Genomic DNA, 12,622 nt, shown 5'->3' with positions numbered 1-12,622 from the left:
CTTGGGACAATTTCTCGGCCACCCCTTGGTAGACAGACATGTTGCAAAGGACCTTCATGATAGTTGTATACACAGATCCCATGGAGACAGTTCAGGAGTTTGAGAATCAAATCCATGGACAGTACTCATTCCAGAATAATTTGCTGGTGTCACATACATTCTGGCTGACGGAGAGGAGGTGCTCCTACATGATACCAGAGCTCAATTGGTAAAATGATTTCCATAGCCTGAAAAATTCATGGCCGTCATTCCTTGACACTTTGTGTTACCTAAAAGCAAAGTGGATACTCAAAAAAGGATTTCCTCTAGGTTGGAAATGCCCAAGTCCGTCTGTCCAGAGAGGGAGCAATGGAAACGAGGGAGGTGGAGAAAGTGGTGAAACGTGTGTGTGCCTCTGGAGGAGGGAGGGGCAGGAGGAAGGCTGGGCTGAGTCGTCTGTCTGTCTGCAGAAGAGTGACCACACCCTGAGACCCTTCATCCACCTCCAGCTGGTAGCTGATTGGATGACGTGGTCCTAGTCAGCTGGGTGGGGCGAGCTTTACGAGGGCTGAGGAGAGGGCCACAGCCATCATTCTGAGACTGGCCTCCGGAGAGAAGCAACGCTCTGCAACGTGAGGCTCCACGTTTCAGGAGACATGGAGACGCCCTCTCCCCACTGCCGAGAGGAGTCTCAGTTCCATGTCTTTCCAAACCTCAAACCTTGCGGGTCAAATATGCGTGGTGGTGAAAGCCACGGGGGACCCACTCTGCCTGAGACGCCGTCACCGTCATCGCACACACCCTGCGACCTGCCTAACGGCCGGGCTCCCACGTCGACAGGTCTGCCCCCCGCAAAGAAACCTGTGAGTTGGAGGAGACCTTCTGTGGTTGGGGCTGGCCTGCAGAACCTGGGGAACACGTGCTATGCGAATGCGGCGCTGCAGTGTCTGACGTACACACCACCCCTCGCCAGCTACATGCTGTCCCAGGAGCACTCGCGAAGCTGTGGGAGGCAGCCATGCTGCGTGCTGTGTGCTCTGCAGGCTCACGTGACCCGGGCCCTCTGCCGTCCGGGAGATGTGATCCGGCCTCCGCCAAAGCTGCTCGCTGCCTTCCACACACACAGGCAGGAGGATGCCCATGAGTTTCTGATGTTCACTCTGGACGCTATGCAGCAAGCGTGTTTGCGTGAGGACAAGCCTTCAGAGCTTCAGGCTCAGGACGCCACCCTCATCCGGCAAATCTTTGGGGGGTACTGGAGGTCTCAAATCCAGTGTCTCCACTGCCAGGGTGTCTCCAGCACTTTGGACCCTTACCTGGACATTAGCCTGGATATCAGGGCAGCTCAGAGCGTGAGCCAAGCTTTGCAACACTTGGTGAAGCCCGAACACTTGGATGGTGAAAATGCCTATCGTTGTAGTACTTGTCTCGACAAGGTACCTGCTTCCAAGACGTTGACTTTGCACACTTGCTCCAAGGTCCTGATGCTCGTATTGAAACGATTCTGCCATTTCACGGGCAGCAAACTGGCGAAGGAAGTGCAATATCCTGAGCGCCTTGACATGCGACACTACGTGTCCGGGCGGAACGGGGGGTCGCTGACTTATGTGCTCTATGCCGTGCTGGTGCACGCGGGCTGGAATTGTCACAGCGGACATTACTTCTGTTACATCAAAGCTGGGAACGGCCAGTGGTACAAAATGGATGATGCGAAGGTGACCGCCAGTGATGCGACGTCTGCCCTGAGCCAACACGCCTATGTCCTCTTTTACATCCAGAAGAGTGAATTGGAAAGAGACCGTGGGAGTGAGCCAGGTGCTGGGGAATCCACATGCCTCCAGGCTGACCACGCAGGCACGGCTGCGGCCCAAGGGGGGCCTGAAACCGACCCCAGCATCGAGGTGCCACCATCGGAGGATCACGTGGAAGAGACGCCACTGCCAGCAATCACGTTAGACCAGTGGAGATTCCTCCAAGAAAGCCACCGTCCCAAGTCTGAATTCAACCTCAGGAAACTAGAATTTGCTCTTCCCCCCGACGCAGTCCTAATTCACCAGTCCAAATACACAGATGAGATGGGAAAGGATCACCGTGAACCAAACATCTACCGGCTCAACAGTTCAGCCAGGGACATCCCACCTCAGAGGGCAACGGCCATTAACCGAGTCCCTTGTCTCACCGGCAGAGCCAGAGCTACCAAGAGGAAGAACAAGAAGGGACAGAGGTCTCAGGAAGCAGTGCAGGGATCCCACTACAGGCTTTGAGGTACACGCCTGCCCACGTGCACACTCACCCGCCCTCACTCACTACTCACTCACTCCCAGTCCCTTGTAGGCCACATTTTGTGTGTTGTAGGTGGGTGTGATCGGGACATGCGGAGGGACCATGAATCTGGCTGTATTCAAGAGGTATGGCATTCCAGTTGACATGGAGAATCCTGAGCTTTAAGGCTGGCTGGCTGTAATGATGTTATTGGAGAGGTGTGGATTATGCTGGGTATTTGGAAGGTTTCTCCCCTCCATCAGCACCGAGGATCATCGGGCACTCTCAGAGCCTGAAAGGGTCAGAGGAAGTGGCCAATGAGGCATGAAGGTGGAAACAAGGCAGAGCACGGGGAGTCCCTGTGAAAATGCCTGGGACTCACGGTCCCATCATCCCATTCCCTACTCTCTGTGTATTGGTAAAGTACATGTGCCCAAATATGTGCGTGTGGGGACTCTCGGTGATATCCAAACATGCACCGGCAGGGGAAGGAGTTTGACACAATCTCAGTGCTTCCACACGGAGAAGTGGCAAATGACCAGAAAACTGGAAGAACTCTAGCTCTACGTGGGAGCAGACAGCCTTTTCAGGAATGTCTTGTGTCCGAAGGAGAGGAGCAGAAGGAAACACGAATTCATAACTGTGCAAAGCGTTTCCTTGTATACATAATATATTTTGTAAAGTCTCCACATGTTCATGTGAACATTGGCTAATTGCCTGGAAGGGCAAGGAGCAAATAAATGCTTATTTCTCAGGAGACGGGTGGGTGGAGCCTTCCTGGCCCATGTTCATTAGATTAGGTTCCCTTAACAATCCCCCTCCCACGAGGCTGCAGAGCAAATGGGGGAAAGGAACCTTCTTCCACCTCTTCTTGCTGAGCCACCAAGCAGCTCTACCTTGTTCCGCAGAGTTGACCACCATCCCCCCATCGGACAGTCTCCTCCACAAGGGAGGAGGCTCAGGGATTTCTGCTCAGTTGCATTGCAATCTTGGTCCTCGGTTGTACACCTCAGAAAAACAGTCTCAAGTGGACACCGAGGCAACAATGTGGTATTTCAGGTCAGGGTATGGATGGATGCTCTCAGTGACACCTGTTATTTCTTAGGAGCGAGACTCACTAAATACATTGTTGAATGGGAATTAGCGCATGATCCTTCAATTCCCCCCAGGGGAGGGGGGCCATATAGGAGATCTCTGGTCGTTTGCCAATGGCACTGACAGGGTAAAGCCTGTTGTTGTTGTAGTTCTTGTTGTTGTTGTTTCCAGTCTGCATTAAACATACACACCACACTTAGTGGGAACTAATGTCAGTACGTGAATTTTGTACAGGAAATCACATTTAATTCTGGATGTTCAAATACCAGAGCCGATAGAGGAAAAATACTTTTTCTTAATCTATTTTTAACATTTATTGATCTATTGTTTCATGTTTTATTTAAACATGAAATAAAATGTTTAAATAAACAGAGAGAGAGACACACACATAATCAGAGACCGAGTGTGAGCATGGGAGGGGCAGAGAGAGAGAAACACAGAACCCAAAGCAGCTCCAGGCTCTGAGCTGTCAGCACAGAGCCCAACGTGGAGCTCAACCCCACGAACCATGAGATCCTGACCTGAGCTGAGGTTGGACACTCAACTGACTGAGGCACCCAGTCCCCCCTCCATTTTCCAAATGTCAATCAAATTTAGTTGACATTGAGTGCAGTCTTGGTTTCAGGGGTGGAATTTAGTGAAAAGAACAATCCAAAGAGTTTAAAGCTAAGTTCTCTCTTCCCGTATTGTGGATCTTTGACAAGAAATACAATTGCTGAGAAGTCTGTTTTGCTTGCTGGTTGCTATGAGCATTGTGAGACCTTTCCTGGATGTAACCCGCCGTGTAGTAGAATGGGTTGTAAATCTCCCTAAATGAATGTAGTCTGATATGTAATGAAATGAGTAACTATAGTAATTGTACACAAACTAACTGGCGTCCTTCGCTTCTGTAATCTTGCTTGCTTAACACATTCCTCCCCTTCCCCCTTTTTTTCTCCTCCCACCACAAGTAACGGACAAAGCCTTCTCGCCGAAGGACAGACAAAGGACGCCCAATCAGAAAACTACAAATGTCCTTACTTTAGAATTTACCAATCAGGACCCTCACTCACCTATGCTGTTTGTCCCTGTCTATAAAAACCCTATACCAACTCTGATCGAGGCCTCTTAGCGTCACCGGCAACGAGTGCGCAGAGGTCCAGGTTCGAACCTGCAATAAACGCCCCTTGCCGCTTGGCTTTGACTCACGACTCTGGTGGTCTTTTGTGGGAGGTTTAGGAACTTCGGGCATTACATTTGGAGGTCCCACCGAGATCTCCCCCGAGCCCACCAGACTTCTGGTCAATGGGTCGTATCTGATTCCGATCGGTAAGTAAGCCGGCTCTAACGTTCTTCCTTTTCTCTCTGATCTGTGCTTCTTCTCTGGAGAACCGGTTCTGTCTGGAAGCTGGTGTGACCCTGGCGGACGCGCTATAGGGCACCCGGCCGGGGTCAGTTGGAGACGTCCACTGACATCTGGGGACCTGCTTGGTCCATCTGGGGGCCTTCTCGGCCCATCTGGGGGCCTTCTTGGCCCATCTGGGGACCTGCTTGGTCCATCTGGGGGCCTTCTTGGCCCATCTGGGGACCTGCTTGGTCCATCGGGGGGCCTTTTTTGGCCCATCAGGATTCTTTTCTGTGGGCTGCTTACGCCCAACGCGCCTGCGAACTAAATACTTTCATTTTCTCTATGAACTTCCAGAGTGCTAAGAAATATCTCTAGGCATCTAAAAAAGGAAAAACCATCTAGGCATGCCAATTGTTACCGGTATTTTGAGGTGATGTATGTCTGTGTGTCTGTCTGTTGAATGGAATGATTGTTGGGAGTCAGGGGCACGCGCCTGACTTACCCTATGTGTAGTCCCACAGCATAAGCTATGGGATTCGAGTGGGCTCTAACCCGATTTCCGCAGTGATCCTCATACAGCTTAAGGCGGTCAAAATTTTTTTGATCCGAGCAGGGGGTTTATACCTGCCCGCCCATGCTAAGAGGCACCTAAGTTCCCGCGAGGGACGCGGACGGGCGAGTACGAGAGTGCTTCTTTGTCAGTCTAAATGTATTGTCACCCCTGGGCCCTTGTAATTACCGCCGTCCTAGCCATAACCCTTTCTGTTGGGCTGGCCGAGACGGCACCAGAGAGTTGAAACCGCTGCGAAAGATTTTTGTTAGTTCTTGTTTTTCTTTCATGGGTCGGATGTTTTATTGGAATTAAGTGCTTTCTCGGCTAATCAGAATTAATTATTCCATCCTTTGTTTCTCTCTCCTCCTTCCCCAGCTCCCTGCGGCTTTCCTTCTCGCCCCCTGGCCAGCGGCGCCCCCCTTCTCCTCTCCTCTTCCTCAGAATCATAATATGGGCCAAACGCAGAGCACCCCTCTCTCCCTCCTTCTCGCCAACTTCAGGGACGTAAAAGCTAGAGGACACAGCTTAAGCCTAGACATTCACAAAAAGAAGTTAATTACCTATTGCCGCTCTGAATGGCCCACCTTTGGGGTTAACTGGCCTACAGAGGGAACCTTCTGCCTCCCTGTGGTCCTTAAAGTAAAATCAAAAATTTTCCTACCAGGGAAAGAAGGTCACTCGGATCAGATTCCCTATATTCTGGTGTGGCAAGATTTAGTAGAAAACCCTCCTCCTTGGATGGCCTCTTCCTTAATAGCAGAGTCATGTCAAATCCTAGCGGCTAAACCTATCAGCCCTCCCAAGCCGCCAACTCCAGCTGCACCCCCTGTTCTCCCCGACAGCCAAGATTTACCTTTCCTTGACCCTCCCCCTTACCAGGTTCCTCCTCTTATTCCGCAAGCTGCCCCTATCCCTGCTGCGCCGGCAGAGCCTCCCGTAGCCCAGCCCATAGGAGAACTGGAGAATAGGGAGGCTCAACCTGCGCCCATGCCTAGTGGGGGCGAAGTCCAAGGGCCGGCTGGACATACCCGTAGGCGGGCCCCACGTGAGCCAGGACTCCGCCTTCCTGACTCCACCGTAGCTTTACCCTTACGGGAAATAGGGCCTCCCGATGATACGGGGAATCCCCGACTTCAATACTGGCCCTTCTCTACTAGTGACCTATACAACTGGAAAACCCAGAATGCCCGATTTTCTGACAATCCTAAAGATTTAATAAGTCTCTTAGACAGCGTTATGTTTACTCACCAACCCACCTGGGACGATTGTCAGCAGCTCCTCCGAATCCTGTTCACCACCGAGGAGCGAGAACGAATTCAATTGGAGGCAAGAAAGCTGGTTCCTGGAGATGACGGCCAACCCACTGCTAACCCTGATCTCATTAATGCAGCTTTTCCCTTGACCCGACCCCCACAGGATAGCTGGGACTACAACACGGCAGAAGGTAGGGGACGGCTGCGCATTTATCGCCAGACTCTAATGGCGGGTCTCCGGGCTGCTGCACGCAAGCCCACTAATTTGGCAAAAGTGTATTCAATAATACAAGGTAAGACAGAGAGCCCTGCCGCTTATTTAGAAAGATTAATGGAAACCTTCAGACAGTATACCCCCATGAACCCCGAGGCCCCCGAAAATCAAGCTGCTGTTGTAATGACCTTTGTAAATCAAGCAGCCACTGATATTAAAAAGAAACTCCAGAAGCTAGAGGACCTGGAGGGAAAACAGATTCAGGACTTACTCCGCATTGCCCAGCGTGTCTATAATAATAGAGAGACTCCAGAGGACAGGCAACTTAAAGCCACCGAGAAAATGACCAAAGTCCTGGCTACTGTTGTCCAAAAGCCCCTGGATAAACACAGGCCCCTAGATAAGGACCAATGCGCCTATTGCAAAGAAAAAGGCCACTGGGCCCGAGAATGCCCTAAAAAGAAAAAGCCACATCATGGTCAAAAACCGTGGCAGCCAAAAACCACACCCGCCCTCTTCACTCAAGATGCAGAATAGGGGGGACGGGGTTCGGATCCCCTCCCCGAACCTAGGGTAATGTTACAAGTGGAGGGGAACCCAGTTCAATTCTTAGTCGACACAGGGGCACAACATTCGGTCTTGATCAGACCCCATGGAAAAATTTCTGAAAAATCTGCCTGGGTACAAGGGGCTACTGGAATAAAAAAATATCCCTGGACCACCCAAAGAACTGTGGACCTAGGAAATGGGAAGATCACCCATTCCTTCCTAGTCATCCCTGACAGCCCGTGCCCCTTATTAGGAAGAGACTTACTCACTAAAATGGGGGCCCAGATTCATTTTACGCCAGGGGGCCCCCAAGTGACTGGCCCTCACAACCAACCCATTACCATACTTACTCTAAGATTAGAAGATGAATATCGACTCCATCAGGGGCCACCCTCACAAAATCAAAACATAGAGCCCTGGCTCCAACAGTTTCCAGAAGCATGGGCTGAAACCGGGGGTATGGGGTTGGCTAAATATCGCCCAGCTCTATTCATAGAGCTGAAGCCGGGGGCAGATCCAGTTCGGGTCCGACAATACCCGATGTCAATGGAGGCCAAAAATGGCATCACACCACATATCCGTCACCTCCTAGACTTAGGCATCTTGCGTTCCTGCCATTCAGCCTGCAAAACCCCCCTGCTGCCTGTACGAAAACCTAACAGTGCAGACTACCGTCCGGTACAAGATCTGAGAGAAGTTAACCGCCGAGTCATGGACATACACCCAACAGTACCCAACCCCTATACCCTCCTAAGTGCCCTCAGCCCAGAAAGACAATGGTATACTGTCCTTGATTTAAAAGATGCTTTTTTCAGCCTGCCTCTGGCCCCCAAAAGCCAAGAGCTCTTTGCCTTCGAGTGGTCCGACCATGAGAGAGGCATAAATGGGCAACTCACCTGGACCCGGCTCCCCCAAGGATTTAAAAACTCACCCACCTTGTTCGATGAGGCACTTCACGAGGATCTGGGTGAGTACCGGAATCAAAACCCCGAAGTGACTCTCTTGCAGTACGTTGACGATCTTTTAATCGCCGCTGAGACTGCCGAAGCTTGCTTGCAAGGCACCAAAAATCTCCTCCGGACACTTGGTGCCCTGGGGTACCGGGCTTCAGCAAAGAAAGCCCAAATTTGCAGATCCGAGGTAACCTACTTGGGCTATCTGTTAAGGGAAGGCCAACGATGGCTCACTGATGCACGGAAGGAAACCGTTCTCCGCATCCCCCGACCCACAACCCGAAGGCAGGTAAGAGAGTTTCTGGGATCAGCCGGGTTCTGCCGCTTGTGGATACCTCGGTTCGCCGAGATGGCTAAGCCTCTTTACTTGGTCACCCGAGAACAGGCGCCCTTTGAGTGGACAGAGGAAACTGAGCAGGCTTTCCAGCAAATTAAACTCGCCCTGTTGTCGGCACCAGCCTTAGGGCTCCCCGATGTCTCCAAACCCTTTCATCTCTTCGTAGATGAAAATAAAGGGGTAGCCAAAGCAGTGCTGACGCAACTCCTTGGCCCATGGCCCAGGCCCGTTGCCTATCTTTCAAAAAGACTAGACCCAGTAGCGGCTGGCTGGCCCCCTTGCCTCCGTATGATCGCTGCTACAGCTCTAATGGTAAAGGATGCTGATAAGTTAACTATGGGACAAGAGTTACATATCACAACCCCTCATGCCATCGAGGGAGTCCTCAAACAACCTCCTGACCGATGGATTAGTAACGCCCGACTGGTTCACTACCAGGGACTATTATTAAATCCCCTCAGAATCATTTATGCTCCCACCCGAACACTAAACCCTGCCTCCCTATTACCAGACCCGGACTTGGATACCCCTCTCCATGACTGCGCTGAGATATTGGCACAGGTTCATGGAGTTCGGAAAGATTTACAGGATCATCCGCTGCCAGACGCCGAAGTTACCTGGTTCACTGACGGCAGCAGCTTTATACATCAGGGTCACAGGTACGCGGGGGCAGCAGTCACAACTGAAACTGAGACTGGGCAGAGCCTTTGCCAGCTGGCACCTCTGCCCAACGAGCTGAACTTGTGGCCTTAACCAAGGCACTGACTTTGGGAAAAGACAAGAGACTAAACGTGTACACCGATAGCAGATATGCTTTTGCTACGGCCCACATACATGGAGCTATATACAGAGAGAGGGGACTGTTAACTGCAGAGGGGAAAACCATCAAAAACAAAGAAGAAATATTGGCTCTTTTAAAGGCACTCTGGCTGCCTAAACGACTAGCCATCATACATTGCCCAGGCCACCAAAAACCGATCACACCGGTGGCCAGAGGAAATAATCTGGCTGACCAGGTGGCCCGAGAGGTGGCCTTACAGGTGGACTGTGCTTTAATGACCACCCTACCAGACCCCGGTCCAGCTAGTTTACCAGAAAGCCCCACCTACACTAAAAAAGACCTAGACTGGATCCAAAAATTGCCTATGACTCAGTGCCTTAACGGATGGTGGAGAGCAGCGGACTGCAGCATAATCCTCCCAGAGGAAATGGGAAATAAAGTCTTATCCAAAATGCACCGGGCCACTCATATGGGCACAAGAAAAATGCAAGACTTAATAAGACATGCTAGGATCACCATTAAAAACTCTAGGACAAAAATCGAACAGATAGTTACTAGCTGTAAAGCTTGTCAACTAACCAACGCCACCAACCACGGGAAAAACGCTGGCTCCAGAACTCGCGGAACCAGGCCGGGAGCCTATTGGGAAGTAGACTTCACCGAGGTAAAGCCTGGAAAATATGGATACAAATATTTGCTAGTGTTTATAGATACCTTTTCAGGATGGACAGAGGCCTTCCCCACCAAGCATGAGACTGCGCAGGTAGTAGCAAAGAAAATGTTGGAAGACATCATGCCCAGGTACGGATTCCCTACCCTAATAGGATCAGACAACGGACCAGCATTCATTTCAAAGGTAATACAAGGGATAGCGCAATTCATTGGGGCCGATTGGAAACTACATTGTGCATATAGACCCCAAAGTTCAGGACAGGTAGAAAGAATAAATAGAACCCTAAAAGAGACCCTAACCAAATTGACCATAGAGACTGGCGCTAACTGGGTAGTCTTACTCCCCTACGCTCTGTTCAGGGTGCGGAACTCCCCTTATAAACTTGGATTAACCCCCTTTGAAATCATGTATGGAGTGCCCCCCCCTATAATTCCCAACCTACAGTCTAATGTGTTAACTGAATTTGATGATCATGAACTTCTTATTTCCCTGAGGGAACTCCAGCACACCCACCAGGAAGTTTGGCCCAGATTGAGAGCTATTTATGAGAACGGGCCCCCTCCTGAGCCGCATCACTACCGACCCGGAGATTGGGTATACGTGCGGAGACACCAGCAAGAGACCCTCCGACCACGGTGGAAGGGACCCTACATTGTGATCCTAACCACACCCACTGCTCTCAAAGTCGACGGGATTGCTACCTGGATCCATTACACCCACGCCCGACCAGCTGATCCCTTTGCGGTTCAAAAAGACTTCGTGCCGGAAGCCAACACCGCCTGGACGGTTGACCAGAGTAAGACCCATCCTTTAAAATTGACTCTGCATCGAAAACCTGACCCCGAAAACCGGCTAAGACCAAAGGCCTGGGTGTCCCATACCAAGACTGTTGCAGCAGCTCCGGACCCACAATGATCGGAGGAGCACTCATAAGCGTACTCTTGCTCACCTCCTACGGACTGATAAGTATTGCAAGCAACCCCCATATACCCTATACTTTAACTTGGGAGGTTTCTAATTTAGAAACCCATGAAGTCTATAATACTACCACACAGCTGAGTATGTAGACCAGATGTAAATAGCACCTAAAAAAGTGACTAAAAGAGAACTCATTACTGCAGGGGCTCTAACTCTGGCAACCATATTTGGACTCGGGGCCATCGGAACTGGGACAGGGATCTCGGCCTTAACTATACAAAACAAGGGATTTAGTATACTTAGAGAAGCGGTTGACAAAGATATAGAAAGAATAGAAACTGCCATCACTTCGCTTGAAAAGTCCCTAACCTCCCTCTCGGAAGTAGTTTTACAAAACGGGAGAGGATTAGACCTGCTGTTCCTACAGCAGGGTGGTCTCTGTGCAGCACTAGGAGAAGAATGTTGTTTCTATGCTGACCACACAGGAATAGTAAGAGATTCTATGGCCAAGGTCCGAGAAGGGCTAAATAAACGAAAAAAGGAAAGAGAACAAGAGGCTGGATGGTTTGAATCCTGGTTCAGTGCGTCCCCATGGTTAACTACCCTGCTCTCCGCCTTACTCGGGCCTCTGGCCATCCTACTTCTCGCTCTCACATTCGGCCCCTGCATCATAAACAAAATTATTAAGTTTGTCCAAGACAGGTTCAATGCTGTACAATTAATGGTCTTACGAACTCAATACCAACCGCTCGAGACATTACAAATAGAAAACTGAAGATCCAAGATTGGCTCTTTAGGCACAAGAAAAAGGGGGGAATGAAAAGAACAATCCAAATAGTTTAAAGCTAAGTTCTCTCTTCCCGTATTGTGGATCTTTGACAAGAAATACAATTGCTGAGAAGTCTGTTTTGCTTGCTGGTTGCTATGAGCATTGTGAGACCTTTCCTGGATGTAACCCGCCGTGTAGTAGAATGGGTTGTAAATCTCCCTAAATGAATGTAGTCTGATATGTAATGAAATGAGTAACTATAGTAATTGTACACAAACTAACTGGCGTCCTTCGCTTCTGTAATCTTGCTTGCTTAACACATTCCTCCCCTTCCCCCTTTTTTTCTCCTCCCACCACAAGTAACGGACAAAGCCTTCTCGCCGAAGGACAGACAAAGGACGCCCAATCAGAAAACTACAAATGTCCTTACTTTAGAATTTACCAATCAGGACCCTCACTCACCTATGCTGTTTGTCCCTGTCTATAAAAACCCTATACCAACTCTGATCGAGGCCTCTTAGCGTCACCGGCAACGAGTGCGCAGAGGTCCAGGTTCGAACCTGCAATAAATGCCCCTTGCCGCTTGGCTTTGACTCACGACTCTGGTGGTCTTTTGTGGGAGGTTTAGGAACTTCGGGCATTACATTTAGGGCTTCCTCACTTACATGAAACACCCACTGCCAACCCCCACAGGGGTCCTCCATAACGCCGGTTGCAAATGGAGCCCACCCACTCCTCCCCTCTAGCAACCCTCACTTCTCTCCACTTAAGGGTTCTCCTGGGGCACGTGGGTGTCTCAGCCGGTTGGGACTCTGGTTCAGTCAGCTCATGATCTCAGGGTTTGAGACTTCAAGCCCCGTGTCCGGCGCTGTGATGACAGCTCAGAGCCTGGAGCCTGCTCTGGATTCTGTGTGCACGCCTCTCTCTGCCACTCCCCTGATCATGCTCTCTCTCTCTCT

General features: G+C 50.5%; 1 protein-coding gene across 1 annotated transcript; it reads left to right on the top strand.

Annotated features, from left to right (window-relative positions):
• LOC123584328 (ubiquitin carboxyl-terminal hydrolase 17-like protein 6) lies at nt 1-2,305 on the top strand. Its single transcript, XM_045452123.1, has one exon. It carries the CDS (start codon nt 636-638, stop codon nt 2,241-2,243), a length of 1,608 nt encoding a protein of 535 aa, XP_045308079.1. The 5' UTR covers nt 1-635; the 3' UTR covers nt 2,244-2,305.
• The last annotated feature ends 10,317 nt before the right edge of the window (nt 2,306-12,622 follow it).

Source organism: Leopardus geoffroyi, chromosome B1 (genome assembly GCF_018350155.1).
Source record: "Leopardus geoffroyi isolate Oge1 chromosome B1, O.geoffroyi_Oge1_pat1.0, whole genome shotgun sequence".
Lineage (NCBI taxonomy): Eukaryota > Metazoa > Chordata > Mammalia > Carnivora > Felidae > Leopardus > Leopardus geoffroyi.
Note: the sequence above shows the minus strand (reverse complement) of the source record. Positions and strands in the feature narration are given on the sequence as shown.

Excerpts from the sequence above, each read along its gene's own strand:
- LOC123584328 (XM_045452123.1), top strand. The coding sequence starts at position 636 with ATGGAGACGCCCTCTCCCCACTGCCGAGAGGAGTCTCAGTTCCATGTC.